General features: G+C 39.6%; 1 protein-coding gene across 1 annotated transcript; it reads right to left on the bottom strand.

Moving 5' to 3' along the window:
• Positions 1-619: 619 nt before the first annotated feature.
• LOC139196363 (uncharacterized) lies at positions 620-3,054 on the bottom strand. The gene is made up of 6 exons (XM_070822182.1): positions 2,481-3,054; positions 1,973-2,211; positions 1,650-1,868; positions 1,437-1,535; positions 1,266-1,343; positions 620-1,183 (listed from the first exon to the last, which is right to left on the bottom strand). Exons 4-6 carry the CDS (start codon positions 1,452-1,454, stop codon positions 965-967), a joined length of 315 nt encoding a protein of 104 aa, XP_070678283.1. The 5' UTR covers positions 1,455-1,535; positions 1,650-1,868; positions 1,973-2,211; positions 2,481-3,054; the 3' UTR covers positions 620-964.
• Positions 3,055-19,806: the final 16,752 nt, after the last annotated feature.

Genomic DNA, 19,806 nt, shown 5'->3' with positions numbered 1-19,806 from the left:
AACATGCCTCTTCGTGTGTAATGAACTTTTAAACTTAATACGTGAATAACATAGATTGAATAATGTAGAGCAAGTGCAGCTGTTGTGTTTCACATGCAAGACAACTAAGAATATATCATGAAAAAGTGATGTTCTACCACAAAACTAATTAATAATATGAAAAATAACATAATTATATATTGTTTTCCTCAACGTGGGACTTGAACAAATGATAATGCTTGCCAGTGCGAGTGTGATGTCACCACTAAATTAAACAGTTTGCGCGACTAGGGACATTTTGTCGCGCAAAGCTCATGAAAAAAGATATTGCGCGACGAACATCTTCAAATTTGTCGCGCGTCTTAACAATTGCGCGACGCTTTACTAGTTGTCGCGCGAAAGTTATACGGACAAAGGCTTTCGTCGTACGATATAAACGAGTACAAGTGCGATTGTGGGTAATTTGTCTCAAAACTTTTTGCGTGACGAAATCTATAGTAGGCGCGTGGTAATGCGCGACGAATAGTAAGACGCGCTTAATTTTGCGCAACGACATTTCATCGTCGCGCACGTGTAATTTTTAATTAAAAAAAATAGAATAAAAGGAAAAAAAAAAACAGATTTCATACTAATGAGAAAGAAAAAAAAAGCAAATTTATAATATAAATAAAAATGTACGTACAAATATAAAGTAAAAAAAAAAGGGAACAAAACTACGAAAATAAAGATGCAAAATCTATAGGCATGTCATTCGGAGGTGCTTGGTAATCTTGCTGCTGGTTGGGGATGGGGTCAGAGGTCGATAGGCCTGATTGCTGTGCTTGCTCGGTGTGGAAGGGCTATAAGGGCGATGGTGTAGAAAAACCGGGGAGATGTATTCCAGAGGAACTGAGGGCTTGTACAAGCATTGACATTTGAGACTTGTACGATGCCAACTCACTCCTCAGCCCAGCGACTTCTTGCGTCAAAGTCGTAACCTTGGTCTTTAACTGCGAGGATGACGAGGCTCCAATCTCCCGACGCTTGGCATTTCCCATCCCCTACAATATGTCCCTGGCCTCCGACCGAAAGTCTGGTCCAACGTCTCTATGACGATGTGAAACCCTGCATCCTCAGGGGGATTCACAGACTTGATCGGCGTGTCCGAGGGAAGGTGGGAGGCAGACTCCTGAAGCACCACCTGTCGCTTCTCCACCATAATTGCCTGTGAAAAAAAACATGGATTATTAATAGAAATCAATTTGAAAGAATTAGTATAAATGTTTAATACATAAGAAATTACTTACATGAAGGGACTGGGTTAACTCATTCCCAGGCTGAACATAAACGTCAGCAAAGACGTCGATCTTCGGAAATTTTGAACCCTCATAAAATCGAAAAAGATAAGGAAAATGTTAGTACGAAAAAAAAATTATTAGTGACATTTTAAAATTGGAAATGAAAGTTGTAATATATACCTTCCATCGCGCCTCCATCCTATAGAAGAAAGGCCTCGAACCTGAATGGTGGAAAAGAGTCTTCTTCTCTCGATTGATCTTGTTCGCCTTCGACTTCTTCTGTTATACAAAAAATAAACGTATTAGTTGTAATAGTTAAAGAAAATTTAAAAAATTAATAATAAACATTATTAAAAAATAAAAAAAGTAAAATGAAAGAAGTCGTCATTGCACCACATATGTTGGGTCCTTAAAATGACCGCAAAGCCAAACTCAACTATCTTGTCGGTCCTCCAACTCCTTCGGACATCCCTCCTCAAGAGCGACCTGCAGATCATCACACTCCTGGAACCATTGGTGCAGGTCACTCTTCCACTGCTTGTAGCGTTCGGAGAAGAGCCGATTGACATACGCGAACTTGTCCTCATCCATGTGCTCCAAATTGTAGTTTGTCTGCAATATAACAAATATTTTGAAAGCATTAGTAATAAAAGATAGTAATACATATAAATATATAAATTTTACATGAAAAGCATTAAAAAGGCGATGCTACTTACGGATAATTGATTGCACACCGTAATCTTCGTCTCCTCTGGCATTGCCTTCCAAGACTTCCACAGCATAGGGCAAAAGGTCCGCACGACATGCCCAATGTCGTGGGCCAATGCACTATGTTGCTCCGCCGTTGGTGCTGCCAGATGTCGCTCATCGTATCCGATTGGGATACGACCGTTGGTCACCCTGGTGACCTTCCCCGTCTTCAATTGTCGACAAGGTCCCCGAGTGTTTTTCTTCGCTGCAAAGAGATGAAAAAAAAATCATTAACCCATAACTAATAACAAATCCTACTAAAATTTCGGCATAACCTGCCCTATAATTAAAACATTTCCCAAAACCCTGAAAATAACATAAACAATATACATATCCAACACAATGATCACAACAATTTAATAAAAGGTTCGGAACGATGAAAACTTTTTAATCGTTACATGACATAACAAATTGAACCTAAAATAAAAAAACTTAGTAAACAAGGGAATGAGGGAGTGAATTAGGATTGTATACCTGGCCGTGTACCGGAGGCATCGGTTGTGGATCCCTATGGCGACATCTGGTCCACAGTGCGGGGGCGTCGGTGAGTTCGTCTGGCGCTAGGTAACGCCACTGAAGAAGTTGACGATGCCTGCGCCTGTGGGACTGGAGGACCATCTGAGTGAACCAGATTGACCGGCCTATGGTCTATCTCTGCCAGAGCAGTGGTGGCAGTAGTAGGTATAGTCGTCGGATTAGGTGTAGCCGTCAGACTAGGTGTAGTAGTCATTGGCCTCCGGGTTCTAATGAGGTGAGACATCTATAAAATTGGCAATCAATTTGTTTAGTACACAAAGATTTTGATTCTGTTTTCACATGCTTACAACTTCAATGGCTACAAAAGGATTGCTAATTGTTGATTTGATTTCAAATTAACTTGTTAACTGAAATAAACATATGGGAATTCTAGTCCATTGGCTGGTCAAAAGCATTTTCTGAATGCATATGGGCAGATTCAATGATTTTGGAGATGTAGAAATATGAAAATAATTGAAACATTCCCATCATAACAAAGTTCATGTGCTCTGCGATTTGCAGCAAAAGAACTTTGCTAATACCTTTCATGAAAATCTAATATATATATATATATATATATATATATATATATATATATATATAATCTAAACTATAATGGAGGAATTCAAATTACTGTGCAAAAAAGAAAGATTAATATCAAAACGTAAATGTAACTTCAAAATTGGGAGGCCGAATTCAACAAGCAACACAATCGAGTCTATCATATTAATAAGGCAACAACAAAGGGTAATACCCCAGTATATATCAACAAATCGTGGCAGTCAACAATGCAAATCCTTAATTTAAGAACCCTGTACTTAAATTAGAAAACCCCTAATTCGAACCCTGTACTTGAAGTTAAAAAACCCCTAATTTAAGAACCCTAATCTAACCCCCAGTGAAGCACCTTAAATCTAACCCCCAATTTAAGAAAACCTAATCTAACCTCACTGCCCAAAATCATTCCCCTAAGTTAAGACCTAAATCTAACCCCAATTAAGAACCCTAAAAACTCTAATTTAAAAACCTAAATGTAACCTCCAATTTACGAACCCTAAATCTAACCCCACCGTCCCCAATTTGAAAAAAATAAAAACCCTAATTCTAACCCCCCCCAGTCAATAAACAAAATTGAAACTAAAAACTGAAAAGGAAATTACTTGTTGGAGAAAAAAAGGCGATGGACTGAGAGAGGGATGGAGAGACGAGGTGAGTGAAGGAGAGACAGATGAAGATAGAGAGGAAGGAAAGAGAGGGTATTGGGCAGGGAAAAAAGGAAAAAGAGGGAAGTAGGGGAGGAACGAGACTCACGAGGGTTAATAATATAGAATATTATGCGACGGAGTGTTCGTCTCGCAAGGCTAAACAATCGTCGCGCAAGTCTTTTAAAATTTTCGCGAAAAAAAGCGCTTTATTTGAATTTTCAGACAGTTGCGCAACGAATCAATATATTTCGTTGCGCAAATATACTTTGAGCGACGAAATATATTGATTCGTCGTGCAAGTTTTTTAAAATTTCTGTTAAAAAAAGCGCTTTAATTGAATTTTCAGACACATGGGTGACGAATACATATATTTCATCGCGCAAAGTATATTTGTGCGACCAAAAAATTTTTATGCGTCACGCAATTGTGTTTTAAATTGGTTATTTTTATTTTTTATTTTATTTTGTTTACAATTTATTATAAAATACAAATGTTGATGCACAAAATCAGCGAGGACTTTGGTATAACATAAAGTTTTAAGTTTGTGACCTTCGCTAGATTGCTCTGGTCACTAGTGTGGATAAATATGTAAATGGATAGGGACAGGGAAGCAAACACAAGATGTACGTGGTTCACCCAGATTGGCTACGTCCACGGAGTAGAGGAGTTCTCATTAATTGTGAAGGGTTTACACAAGTACATAGGTTCAAGCTCTCCTTTAGTGAGTACTAGTGAATGATTTAGTACAAATGACATTCAGAAATATTGTGAGAGAATGATCCCTATTTATAAAAGAGAGTTTCTAGTTTCATTATGACATTGACACGTGTCGTTTTGTGATTGGCTTCTGATGTTGACACGTGTCGCGCTATGATTGGCTTCTGATGTCGACATATGTCGCGCTGTGATTGGCCTCCTGGTTGGAGGGAAACTCTTCTGGATCCTTGACGGTATAATGTTGACCGGTGCTCAGTAGTTTCAGAATTGGTCAAGTATGGTACAAATAGTGCTCCCCTAAGTTCCCGAGTGAGGGAAGCTCCTCGGTTGGGGACTTGCAAAATCCAAGCCATTAAGTAATCACGAAACTTCTAAGTACCGAAGTATGATATCATTTTCACTTGCCTTATTTGTCTCATATGTAGATGTGGCATCTTCTCTGGAAGTACTTTTCCTCCATCCATGGGTGGTATCTTTAACTTATGAAGATGCATAAGGTAATGTATCAATTTCACTTGAAGCTTGCTTGTAGTTTTGGGCTTGGTCAAGTGCGATACAAACCCTATAGTAGGAGTCCTCTAAGTCGCCGAGCTAGGAGATTTGCCGAAGGAGGTAACATACAAGGTAAGTAATCAGACTTCCAAGCAAGCAACCTGGATCGGAGGTTCGACTTCGGCTTCCGGTTGATTGTTCTCCTTCTCCTTGTGTCGTAAACAGCAATAAAGATAAGGAGAAGCAAATGGAGAAGAGATGATATGAGATACTTTTTCTTTTGAAGAAGTAACTTTCCACAGGCTTATTCTTGAACTGGGCTGGAGGGTTTTTTGGTTTTCTCCAGAGTATAAGGCCGACTCAAGAATTTGAGGGTCAAAACAAGTCCATTAAATCTAGAGTACGTTCGACCTTGATGATATGGGATACTTTTCCTGTTGACGAAGTAGTGGATGAATCGGCACGTGTTCTGTTATGTTTGTCTCCACATGCTTCCTTGTTTCATTTTCACTTGCCCTATCTGTTCCTTAGGCAGATGTGGTATCTTCTCTGGAAGCATAAGATGTTGAAGATGAGTACTCGAGAGCAATGCCAGGTAAGTAATCAGGCAAGGGGTTCTAGGTAGTCAGTTCCTGACTGGAAGCTTGATTCCAAGTGCTGATTGATTGCTGTCTTTCTCCTTGTCTTGCAGGTAAGAACAAGGCCAAAGGAAAAGACAGGGAAAAGCATGATATGGGATACTCTTACTTTTAACCCTGATGATATGAGACACTCTTGCTCTGGTGTGGCTTGTTTGCAGAGGTATTATCGAGAGGAAAAGAAGCTGAGTATTTCGAGAGACTCTGCTGAGAGTGCCTTCTCGGATATGAAGAAAATTTGAGCATTTTTTTATTTGCAGGTCTGCCTGGCTATGGAGGATGGAGGTCAACATATATAAGAGTCTCCCTAATAACAAGTAGTAGTGTTATTCCTTTACCCTTCTTGGTCATAACAATGTAGTGGGAGCTGCAAGCTTCACATGTTTTAACTTTGTCAGAGCACTTTGAAAAAGTGGTCTGTGGTATCTGGAAAGCTGATGTTGCGTGTGAAGATTGCAGACAAGCTTTATCCAAGGAAATCTGGTTCTCGAAGTTCGGAGAGCGGTGCCTTTTCGATTTTCAAACAAGCAATCTTGTCAGGGATCTAGCTCTCGAGATTCAGAGAACAGTGCCTCTTCAATTTTTGAGAAAGCAATCCTGTTGGGATTCTGACTCTTGAGATTCGGAGAGCAGTGTCTCTTTGACTGGCTCTCGAGATTCAGAGGGTGGTGCCTCTTCAATTTTTGAGCACATAATCCTGTTGTGAGTCTGGCTTTCGAGATTAGGAGAGCGGTGCCTCTTCAATTTTTAAGAAAGCAATCTTGTTGGGAGTCTGACTCTTGAGATGCGGAAAGCAGTGTCTCTTCGATTTTTGAGAAAGTAATCCTGTTGAGAGTCTAGCTCTCGAGATTCAGAGAGTGGTGCCTCTTCGATTTTTGAGCAAGCAATCTTGTTGAGAGTGTTTTCTCGAATGTGAGTAAAGGTTGGGCATTTTTGCCAGTCTGCCTTGCCACGGAGCACGGAGGTTGACACACATTGAGACTTTCTAGTTATCAAGCAGTGGTGCTGTTCCTTTACCCTTGTGGGTAAGAGTATGGTAGCTGGGCCTTCAAAATTTATGTGTCTAAACTTTGTCAGAGATCTTTGGCAAAGTTATCCGTGGTACTCGAGGAGTTGATGTTGCGTGTGGAAAGTGGTGCCTCTTCGGAATTCGGAGAGTGGTGCCTATTCGACTTTTGAACCAACAGCTCTGTTACCCTTTCTTTTATAAGGGCACCAATTGTGTGCAAGAAGTACATTCAAAGAGTTATTGCTTGTAGGATTTTTCCCCTTACTTCAGAGATTTATTGCACTTCATTTCTCCTTCATCATTTCTGAGAATGTCTGGCCCATTTGACCATCATTTTGACTTGAACTTTGATGAAGAGGTAACCATGCCTTCTTAAGACAACATATGGCGCCCATCCTTCTTATTCCCTACTGGTCATCTTACCGTTGGGGACTCTGTGATGAAGAATGATATGACCGCTGTGGTGGTGGCCAGTAACCTTCTCACTCCCAAAGATAACAGACTACTTTCCAAACGGTCTGATGAGTTGGCTGTTAAGGATTCTCTGGCTCTCAGTGTTCAGTGTGTAGGTTCTGTGTCTAATACTGCCCAACGCCTATTTGCTTGAACCTGCCAAATTGAATCATTGGCGGCTGAAGTGATAAGTCTCAAACAGGAGATCAGAGGGCTCAAGCATGAGAATAAACAATTGCACAGGCTCGCACATGACTGCTACAAACATGAAAAGGAAGCTCGACCAGTTGTAGGAATTTGATGGTCAGATTTTACTTGATCATTAGAGGTTTGTGGGTTTGTTCTACAGGCATTTATTGCCTTCTTCTTCTAGGGCTGTACCGCGTAATGAAGCTCCAAATGATGAACCTTCAGTGCCTTCTCCTTTTGGGGTTCTGCCTAGTACTGAGGCTCCGAATAATCACCCTTTGGTGCCTCCTCTTTCTGGGGCTCTGCCGACTACTGAGACTTCTCCTGAGCAACCTTTGTGAAGGCTCCCTCTTGTTTATTTATTTTGATTCATGTATATGTACATATTTGTAACTTATTAGAGATATCAATAAAAAAGCTTTGCTTCATTTCAAAGTATTGTGTTAAATACACCAAGGCCTTCTTCACTAAGTTCTTTGAATTTTTCCTTTTGTTGAAGCTTGTATGTTGAAGCTTTGTGAGTGAAGCATGTAGGTTGAGGTAGTGCTTCCTTAATTTCCCGAGTGAGGAAAACTTCTTGGTTGGAGAGAAAAAAATCCAAGTCACTGAGTAGTCGTGAGACTTCCGAGTATCAAGGTACAGTAACATATGGTAGGAGTCCCCTAAGTCTCTGGTCGAGGGAGTTGACGAAGGAGGTGTCTTGCTAGTAGCCAAGTTTCCAAAGTAACAAAACTTCACCATTTTCCTTTCTAAGTGGTAGCCCAAAACTCCTCCTTCATATATGTTTGTTATGAAAGTTGTTAGGCCCAAAGAAGAGGAGGCCTAGATTTTTTTTTTTTTGAATTTTCAAATTTTTGAATTTTTGAATTTTTAAATTTTCGAATTTCCGAAAATATATATATTAAGCCTTATAGGTGAAGCTTTGTAGGTGAAGCTTTGAGATTGAAGCTTTGTTGGGTACCATGAATTGATTTTGCTTCACACTATCTTAATCAAGATAGTGTGAAGCTTTTGAGAATGTGTAGTTGTCCTCCATTGATGAAGCTTTTGTTGGTGAAGCTTTTGTGGTGAAGCTTTTATGGGTGAAGCTATTGTGGGTGAAGCTTTTTTGTTGAAGCTTTGTAGGTGAAGCTTTGGAGTTGAAGCTTTATAGGTGAAGCTTTGGAGTTGAAGCTTTTGTTGGGTAGCATGAATTGATTTTGCTTCACACTATCTTGATCAAGATAGCGTGAAGCTTTTGAGAATTTGTAGTTGTCCTCCATTGATGAAGTTTTTGTTGGTGAAGCTTTTGTGGTGAAGCTTTGTTAGGTACCACGAATTGATTTTACTTCTCACTATCTTGATCAAGATAGTGTGAAGCTTTTGAAAATTTGTAGTTGTCCTTCATTGATGAAGCTTTGTTGAATTTCCCTTTTTTTTTTTTTTTTGGAAACTAGAAATTTGAAAATGTGGGAGAGACAACATATACAAATTTTACTTCCACAATGTTGAGCAATAGATTGTGATGCAAGCCATACCTTATAGTAGTCGAAGGTTTGGATGAACCATATAAATTGAATTTGCTTCGAACAGTCTGGAATTTGCTTCGAACAATCATGAATTTGCTTCAAATAGTCTTGAATTTGCCTCGAAGGTTTGAGAATTGTAGTTGCCCTCCATTAATGAAGCTTTTGTTGGTACCATAAATTGGTTTTGCTTCACACTGTCTTGATTAAGAGTGTGTGAAGCTTTTGAGAATTGTGGTTGCCCTCCATTAATGAAGCTCTTGTTGGCACCATAAATTGGTTTTGCTTCACACTGTCTTGATCAAGAATGTGTGAAGCTTTTGAGAATTATGGTTGAACTCCTTTGATGAAGCTTTTGTTGACACCATAAATTGGTTTTGCTTCACACTGTCTTGATCAAGAGTGTGTGAAGCTTTTGAGAATTATGGTTGAACTCCTTTGATGAAGCTTTTGTTGGCACCATAAATTGGTTTTGCTTCACAATGTCTTGATCAAGAGTGTGTGAAGCTTTTGAGGTTGAACTCCTTTGATGAAGCTTTTGTTGGCACCATAAATTGGTTTTCCTTCACTCTGTCTTGATCAAGAATGTGTGAAGCTTTTGAGAATTATGGTTGAACTCCTTTGATGAAGCTTTTGTTGGCACCATAAATTGGTTTTGCTTCACACTGTCTTGATCAAGAGTGTGTGAAGCTTTTGAAAACTATGGTTGAACTCCTTTGATGAAGCTTTTGTTGGCACCATAAATTGGTTTTGCTTCACACTGTCTTGATCAAGAGTGTGTGAAGCTTTTGAGAATTATGGTTGAACTCCTTTGATGAAGCTTTTGTTGGCACCATAAATTGGTTTTGCTTCACACTGTCTTGATCAAGAGTGTGTGAAGCTTTTGAGGTTGAACTCCTTTGATGAAGCTTTTGTTGGCACCATAAATTGGTTTTGCTTCACTCTGTCTTGATTAAGAGTGTGTGAAGCTTTTGAGAATTATGGTTGCCTTCCATTGATGAAGCTCTTGTTGGCACCATGAATTGGTTTTGCTTCACACTGTCTTGATCATAAGTGTGTGAAGCTTTTCAGAATTGTGGTTGAACTCCTTTGATGAAGCTTTTGTTGGGAGCATAAATTGGTTTTGCTTCACACTGTCTTGATCAAGAGTGTGTGAAGCTTTTGAGAATTGTGGTTGCCCTCTATTGATGAAGCTCTTGTTGGCACCATAAATTTGTTTTGCTTCACACTGTCTTGATTAAGAGTGTGTGAAGCTTTTGAGAATTGTGGTTGAACTCCTTTGATGAAACTTTTGTTAGCACCATAAATTGGTTTTGCTTCATACTGTCTTGATCAAGAGTGTGAAGCTTTCTACGAGTTGTAATGTTTGCATTGTTACAGAGGGAAAATGTCTGAAGCAGATGCAAGAGGGCTGAATAGCTTGATCTTCGTACGCCATGCACTGAAGTTGTTGTTGGCTTGCAATAAGACTTTGTTAGTGACTATAACTCTTGTTGGGCATAAGTGCTCCCCTAGTTGAGTTGTCAAGCTTGAGGGTTTTTGATTATTTATGAATGCTAGGAGTTCACATGTACAAGTTGTACCACTCGTCTTCTGGTAGGTGGAATGAATGGTGAGTTGCTTTCATCACTTGGTTGGTGGTACGAAGGTGAGTTCCTTCATCACCTTTCATCACATTTCATCACCTGGTTGGTGGCACAAGGATGAGTTCATTCTTTACCTAGTTGGTGGCATGAATGGCAAGTTGTCAAATGATATTAGAGTACGGGTTGTACATTTCATCACCTGGTTGGTGGCATGAAAGAGAGTACGGGTTATACATTTCATCACCTGGTTGGTGGAATGAAGATGAGTTCCTTCTTCACCTAGTTGGTGGCATGAGTGGCAAGTTGCTAAATGATATTAGAGTACTGGTTGTACATTTTATCACATGGTTGGTGGCATGAAGGAGAGTACGAATTGTACATTTCATCACCTGGTTGGTGGCATGAAGATGAGTTCCTTCTTCAACTGGTTGGTGGCATGAGTGGCAAGTTGCCAATGATATTAGAGTACGAGTTGTACATTTCATCACCTGGTTGGTGGTACGAAGATGAGTTCATTCTTCACTTGGTTGGTGGCATGAGTTGCAAGTTGCCAAATGATATTAGAGTACGGGTTGTACATTTCATCACCTGGTTGGTGGCATGAAGGAGAGTACGAGTTGTACATTTCATCACCTGGTTGGTGGCACGAAGATGAGTTCCTTTTTCACCTGGTTGGTGGCATGAGTGGCAAGTTGCCAAATGATATTAGAGTACGGGTTGTACATTTCATCACCTAGTTGGTGGTATGAAGGAGAGTACGGGTTGTACATTTCATCACCTGGTTGGTCGTATGAAGATGAGTTCCTTCTTCACCTGGTTGGTGGCATGAGTGGCAAGTTGCCAAATGATATTAGAGTACGGGTTGTACATTTCATCACCTGGTTGGTGGCATGAAGATGAGTTCTTTCTTTACATTTCATCACCTGGTTGGTGAGAATAAGGGCAAGGTGTCGAGGCACATTGTAGTAAGTGTCGAAGACACAAAGTATGTTGAACCCTTTCGAAGCACAGTTGGCTTATGTATGGATGTGTTGGAATGTATGATGTTTATGTATGAATGTGTTGGAATGTATAATGTTTATGTTGATTGATATGAGTGATGCTTATGAATGTTTTTCTATGCATGAGGGGATCCATGCTTTTGATATGTGAACCATGTTGGTTGTAACACTTAGTATCACATACTTTGTGTCAAAGTACGCATGTTGAAGCTCTGAGTTGGAGTATAAGGGTAGGTCATCGTAGACCAAGTGTTCCAGTGCTAGGAACGCAAAAAACTCAGAAGAAGTTGTCTGAATTCCCTCTTCTTTAAATATTTGCCGAATGGCTTGTATGTTAAAAGATCTCAAGTGGTTGAGAGTCAAAACATTTGTAATGTGTATGCCTTTTTATAATAGCATTTCCTTCAGTACCTAGTCATCCACTTTGAAAGAGTAAGGCTTGGCCTCATAGTCATAATAGTTGACGGGACGTTCACCCTTGGTTATCTTAATACGAACTTTTATCCCTCTTGTTGTAATGGGCTTGTTGAGAGTAAAACTCCTTCCTCTTACCAAGAGACAGATACGTTTAGTGACTTAGCGAGTAGCTAAATGAGGCAGAAGATGAAGCAATAGGTGTTTGAATGGCCAATATCTCCTCACTTGGTAGAACTTGACTTCCACTTCCCATTTGTTGATAGGGGTTAACCATATGGGGGTTCCCTTCCCTTGGTATGTCCTTGCTTCGGCGGAGGCGTGGTTGTAAGCCTGTGCCATCACCTCAGAATAAGTTTTCCAAGTGTTGGCATTGATTATGTACTTGAAGAAACAATCATGTAGGCCTACCGTGAAGGCCTTGAAGGCGGTCTTGTCATCTGCCTCAGCGCAGCGAGAATATTCATGGCTGAAGCGATTGATATACTTTTGTAGTGACTCGTCCGGCTTCTGGCGAATAGTGTACAAGTCATCTGCAGAATGCAAGTGATCGGTCTGGAAGATGTGTTGAGAGACAAACAGTTTCCTCAATTCCTCAAATGAGTCTACTGTCTCAGGTGGAAGATGACAATACCAGTTTAGAGCTCTGCTAGAGAGGGTGGAGGGGAGGAGAAGACATCGCTCTTCGTCGGTGTGCATCTGATATGCCATGGTGGACTAAAAAAGGTTAAGGTGTTTAATTGGGTCATCCCTTTTAGTATAGAGTTGTAAACCAAGCTTTTGTTTTGTTTTCGCTTGAAGGAGGGTGTCGATGATCCTTCTTGTGAGAGGGCCAGGCCTGGGTTGGTTCCAGTCAGGTATCTCGGCCTGACGCTCGGCCTTCAACTTGTTTACTTCCTCAAGGAGCTGTAGGACAAAGGGGTCCTGAGTGGAGTCATGTACCATTGGAATTTTCTTTTGTTAGTCTCCATCGCCTCTTGGAAGTAGGAATGTTTGAGCAAAGGCGTGTGGTTTTTTCTTGGACTCGCCGTACTGACTTCTAGGGGGAGTCTGTCAGAATACCTCAGAGTCCCCCGTACTTTCATGTTCCTCTAGGACTTGTTGTTCCTTCCTTAGATTGGCAGTTGGCTTGGGTCGTGGGAGGGGACGAGTCTTTCAAAAACCCTTGGGTCATTGATCTTCGAGCATATATGTAGGGGATTCTCTCGACATTGCTTTAGGAAGTCTCGGAAGTCACGATAAACGGCTTTCGATCCTTCCAACCCTTCTGCAATAAGGTGTCTTCCTCCACTTCTTTTACTTCAGGTCGAAGCATCTGGGTTGAGAGAAGTCTCATGTTGATCAATGTTTTGATGATTAGCTCGCTCCTCATTAGGGATACCCATGTTGAAGGGAGGTGACCCTCCGTGTTGGGGGGCACCCAGATGATGGTTGATGTCCACAGGGCCAACGAGCTCGCGTGTTTGAGTAGGCCTAGTTTCGTGGAACGTCTCAAAGAGCTTCTCATACTGCTTCTGGAGGACCTCATTCTTCATTGTTATCTTGTTGTTCTGAGCTTCTAGCTCATCGACTTTAGCTTGACGAGCAACCCTATTTCCTTCATTCTTTCGTTGCTTCGCAATAGGTGCAAGAGGGGTGTCATTCTGTGTGTTGTGGCTTCCTTCGCTCCCCATGTTGGAAATGGATGCCTGGTCAAAAGAGAGTTTACGAATGGTGGAAACCAGCTTGGCAAAGCTGAAGAGAGTGGGAATAAGTGTCGTTCCCACAGACAGAGCCAAATGTTGATGCACAAAATCAGCGAGGACTTTGGTATAACAGAAAGTGTTAAGTTTGTGACCTTCGCTAGATTGCTCTAGTCACTAATGTGGATAAATATGTAAATAGATAGGGACAGGGAAGCAAACACAAGATGTATGTGGTTCACCCAGATTGGCTACGTCCACGGAGTAGAGGAGTTCTCATTAATTATGAAGGGTTTACACAAGTACATAGGTTCAAACTCTTCTTTAGTGACTACTAGTGAATGATTTAGTACAAATGATATTCGGAAATATTGTGAGAGAATGATATCTATTTATAGAAGAGAGTTTCTAGTTCCATTATGACATTAACACGTGTCATGTTGTGATTGGCTTCTGATGTCAACACGTGTCGCGCTGTGATTGGCCTCCTGGTTGGAGGGAAACTCTTCTGGGTCCTTGACGGTATAACATTGACCGGTGCTCAGTAGTTTCGGGATTGGTCAAGTATGGTACAAACAACAAACAAAACAACTTTATTTACAAAGTAATTCACATATAAAATGGGAATCATTCATACCATTTTTTCCATCACTCTATATAATGCATTAAACATTTCATGTCTTTTACAAAAAAATTACAAAAAAATTGCCTTAATCTTAATCTGAACTATAATAACTTTCACTTTCGTCGCTACCATCATTTCAGTGTCCCATTCCTTATCATCGATAGGTATGTCACCATCGTCGTTCGTGTGCACTGGACCATTGTATCGTGGAATATTACCGAGATCAATCGTGATGGACTGAACAGTATTTCGATTGAAGATACTCAGTCTATCTGAAATATAAGATTAGTATCTCGGAGTGTTTCCGCACCACTTTCCATGAAAGATTCAAGACGTTGTTCAGCAACATTGTTGATGTCGCCGTCAGTACGGTCTTGTTCTGGTATAGCATACATGTTCCTATGATCCATCTTCTGAACAACTTTCCAACCCCTCCTGAATTTAAGGTCATCTAGATACACAATTTGTTTTGCCATGGTTGCTGCAAGGGTCGTCATCGTACCAAGTTTTGGTAGTGTTCAGTGATAGTAATCCATGATCTGTTTTCACACTTCCATGCCTATTTGGGTGTGTATCAAACCATCGACATTTAAATAGGATCACTTGGCATCGGTCTTTATAAAGCAATTGCACAACACTTGTTAGTTTGCCATATAATTCAATGTCGGTACTTTCGCCTCTTCTGGGGACTTAAGCACCGTTGTTTTGTGTACACAACTTGTCATCTCGTGCACCCGCTAAGAACTTGACGCCGTTGACATGGCAGCCCGAGTACAATTCAACGCGAATTGGTCTGAACGCTAAGTTATATAACTCTTCACTGTACACGAGGGAATTCGATGCTTTCAGTTGATTCACCTAATATTAGACAAACATTTAAATTTGTTACTTCGAGCAATTTAATTGGTACAATATATATGTCCAATACAAAACACTTCAAACTTAAATATTCGAGAAACCACTGCGGAAACAATTCACGGTGTTTCTTGGCATACAAATGTGAAGGATGTCCTGCTTCATCATATTTTCATGCTCGTCTAGGTGTGACAGTGTCTCATCACAATTGTTGAGTACGAACCAATGTGCTACATCCATGTCCTTCTTGGAAAACGACTCGCCACAAATCGGATCTCCGAATGGTCGAGCGACCTGGGCAAAAATTGAAAGTTTCTCCTTTCTCACACCTCCGTCATTATTGCGAGGAGGACGATTGAAAGTTGTCTCAACATCTTTTAAATACATTCCACAAAATGTAAGTGCCTCATATGACACCTAAGCTTGTATAATGGATCATTCGGGCTTCGCTTTGTTTCATATACTTTTCTTCAAGTCTTCGAGAAGCCTGCCAAAAGAAAATGATACGATACACATATTACTAATCGTAATATATTTAATATCAATTAATAAAAAAGACGAGGAATATATACCTTTCTATTGGATACATCTATCAAAAGATGACTGGTCCAGCAAGCAATGCTTCCTCTGGTAAGTGAACCATCACGTGTATCATACTTGTGAAGAAGGCTAGAGGAAATATCATCTCAAACTTGCATAGAACTTGCACAATGTCATGGCGCAACTGATTAACGTCCGTTCTTCGTAACGTTCTTGAAGTCAATTGCGAAAAAACTGGACAATAACATGATTGGTTTCATTACATCGGGTGGCAAGAGATGTCGAATATCCACAGGAAGTAGGCATTGTAGAACCACATGGTAGTCATGACTCTTTAAGCCAGCTAATTTACCCCCGTCAACGTTCATGCAACGCGTGATATTTGAAGCATACCCATCGGGAAATTTTACAGACGATAAAAACTTTAAAAATTCTTTCTTGTCATTTGGTTTCATTGAAAAAAAAATGCAAGATCCCTTCTGGCTTTATCATTGTCCCTATTCATCCATAAACCCCGTCGTATTCCCATTCGTTCCAAATCAAGATGAGCTTTGATCGTGTCCTTTGTCTTGCCTTTAATATCTAGAATTGTGCCTACCAATGTGTCAAATACATTTTTCTCAACATGCATAACATCGAGGTTGTGTCTCAATTTTAGTTTAGACCAATACGGGAGCTCAAAAAACATAGACTTGTGCATCCAGTTCATATGTGTAGCAGGTCTTGTCCTAGTGACATTGGTTCCGAAAGGAGCAAAATCCAAATGGTTTGGGTCTGAGGCAATGTTGTTTCTCCCCGTCAAACTCTTTATCCTTCTCTCGCCACTCGTGGTCTCAAGGCAACCATCTTCGATGACCAAGGTAACAAACTTTTCCAGCATGCCAACTAGATGTTACGTCTTCCTTGCATACAGGGAGTCATATAACCCCTAGTACTCCACCTGGAAACCATGGCATATGCGGGGAAATCGTTCACAGTCCACATCATTGCAACCCACAAAGTGAACATCTTGCCAGTACATTTATCTTATGTGTGCACACCGTGTGTCCATAAATCTTTTAGCTCATCCACCAATGGCCGTAAGTATACATCGATTGACCTACCAGGATCCTCAGTTATCAATAGAGTCATCATCATGTTTTTTTTTTCATACATTTCCATGGTGGCAAATTATACGGAAATACGAAAATTGGCCAAGTACTGTGGTGTTGGTTTAAAACCCCAAACAGATTAAATTCGTCAGTGGCAAGTCTCAATCTAACATTACGAGAATCAGCAGCAAACTTGGGGAATGTTCGATCGAACTCTTTCCATGCCTCCCCATCTGCAGGATGTCACATCACATTGTCGTCTACCTATTTTTCCTTATGCCATCTCATGTCTGTGGCAGTATGTGACAACATATACAATCGCTGCAACCTAGGTTTCAGGGGCAGATAACGCATGACTTTTTGTGGGATCTTAGTGGTTATATTATGAGATGTCATTTTGAACCTCGACTCATTGCATACAGAGCATTTATCCAATGTTTTATACTCTTCGTAGTATAAAATACAATTGTTTTTGCAAGCATGAATTTTTTCATAACCCAATCCAAGACTTTTCAACACCTTTTGCACGTCTCTATGGTCTTTCGGCAAACAATTGTCCTTTGGAAGCATTCTCTTGAAAACCCCCAAAAAGTAATCGAAACACTGGTTCGACATACGATGCTTTATTTTTCTATGCATTAGTTCCACAATGGCAGTGAGAACGAAAAAGCTTTCGCACCCCGAGTATAACTCTTGGTTGGCATTTTTTAATAGCTTTTCATATTGTTCGAACTCTGCACTGTCCATTGGTGTAGGCACGTCATCTTCCCCTTCGTGATTGGTCTTTGTCGATGCAAATGTTAAAGCATCATTATAATATCCATGACTTGTTCATAAGGATCGACAATAGGTTTAACATTATCCACTCTTGTGGCATTTGAAGACGAAGCATTGTCTAATTGTTCCCCATGATGGTTCCAAGTATTATATGTCTCAATCATTCCATTCCTTACTAAATGAAATCGAACATTTTTTATTGTCTCCCTTAACGTGTTGTTACACCTCCTAAAAGAACACTGGATTCTAGTTGCACCCAGGTTGTGTGTACTTGCAAAGTGAATAAAATCCTCAATTCCATCCAAGTATTCGTCTGCGCATCTATTCGGGTTTTGTATCCACGTCCTGTCCATAATTCCTGGAACCACAATAACAATACAACAATCACAACAATTTCATACATACTGATAATGTCACCTTATGCCTCCGGTAGGGGCCCTATCCCATTCGGGAATGTATAGTTATGTCATGTAATTTACGGCTACATCAAATTAGATTTCGACGTGGATGAATTTCGGCAGCATCTCGATAAAGTTCTTTAGGTGTACGACCCGAAGAATGTACAGAGATGATACCGAAATCTCCACAACCGAAACCTAATCCTTCAACCATAAACTACGCGTCATAACTGTGCATTCCCAAATTGTCCAAATAATGGGACAATTCAAGAATTAATTGGACCGCAGTCATGCTTTCGCATCCATGCGCGAAATCCAACTAATCCTTAAACGGGAAACTAAGTTTTACAAAAAATAAAAAAACAAGTACGAAGTTAATTTCAATAAACTCCGTACATCACAACACATATTTGTACGTCAAGTACAAATTTAACAACATAATATAAATATAATTTCATAGCACAATATAAACATAACAAACTAAGTTCAACATAATTTAATTAATGGTGTATGTTTAAAAAATAAAACGAAGAAATTACCTTCTCAATCGTTATCCACCAATCGCTAATCACACACAATATCCCTATAGAGAACGAAATTAATGGCGTTAGTATGAATTTACATTAATACTTTTACCGTAACGATAAAAAACGCTTACCAGACACACCTAGATAGCTCAATCAACTTAGAGAAGATGAAGGGAGTAGTTTAGATGATGAAATTGAGAGAAATGAAAATGACGGATACCAGATTCAGCGAAATCGCAGGGATGAGTGCAGAGGCACAATCTGCAATTTTTTTGCAGTTTGCCTCTACACAAGGCTGATTTCAGATAAAAAAGGATGAAGGATTTTGCGTGACGAATAATATGTTAGTCGCTCAAAGGCTTTGAGCGACGAAGAAAACTTTTTCGTCACGCAAATATTTCTTGCACGACAAACGTCTGTATTCGTCGCACAAAGGTTATTTGCGCGACGAAAGAAAACGTTCGTCGCGCTAGAAATATATATTTTTTATTTTTTATGTTTTCCTTCTTTATTTGTATGTACTGTAAATTTTTATTTTATTATAAATCAAAAACTCAAACCTAATTAAACATTAAATTAATTAACAAAACTAATTTACGATCCCAAATAAAAATTATAATTACTGCAAATATTAATACCCATCCACATAACATATATTTATTCATTAAATTCAACATAAAGTCCACAAAATCTTATTTAAAAAAAAAAAAAAAAAACAACCCTCATCAACTTCAATCCTCCCTCGCCTGCAACACATCAAACTTCCACTTCCAGAATCTCTGCTTGAAAAGCCCATCCACATAAATCCGTTGCTTCTCATCGGTTTCATCAATATCCCAATGAACCTACATTAATGCCAACAACAATAAATTAGTAATTTAAAAAATATTACGTTTTATCAAAAATAATTTTTCATTATTTACCATAAACTTACCGATAACTCTCCCAGCATGGACTTCTTCAGCTCCTCAGAGACCTTTTTCCAAGACTCAAACTCGGCAGAACAATCCCTCCGCACCAAATTCCCAATGTCATAAATGAATTCGGCGTACACCTTAACCAAATTTTTGCCTTCAAAGTACGGCACTTGCTTCCGTCGGTACCTCTCTACTCGTACTACAACTTTTTTTTTCCCAGAACCTTCCTCAGAATCTGCCATTCTTTTTTAAACAAAATTTTTTTGAAAACTTCGACTCTGAAACTGTGTTTATATAGCACTAGGACAACTTTGCGCGACGAAATAGTCGTCGCGCAAAATGCGTCATTAATGAGCAATAAATTGGAAGGTTTGAACCCTTTCAGACAGCGCACTGCGCGACAAACACTTGTATTCGTCGTGCAAGGTGTATTTGCACGACGAATTATCGTCGTGCAATATATTGAGCGACGAATATAATAAAATAATTGTAATTACAAAGTTTACGTAAACATAGATATCTATGTTTACATAAACTTTGTAATTACAAACAAATATTCACAAACGATTTAATACCTTAAATATTTATTCTTAAATTAATTAATACTTTAAATATTTATTCTATAAATAATTAATACCTAATATATTATTCTAAAAATAGTTA

This window comes from Malus domestica, chromosome 05 (assembly GCF_042453785.1).
Source record: "Malus domestica chromosome 05, GDT2T_hap1".
In the NCBI taxonomy this organism is placed as follows: Eukaryota; Viridiplantae; Streptophyta; class Magnoliopsida; order Rosales; family Rosaceae; genus Malus; species Malus domestica.
The sequence above is the reverse complement of the archived record's forward strand: the minus strand, read 5'-3'. Positions and strand labels throughout refer to the sequence as shown.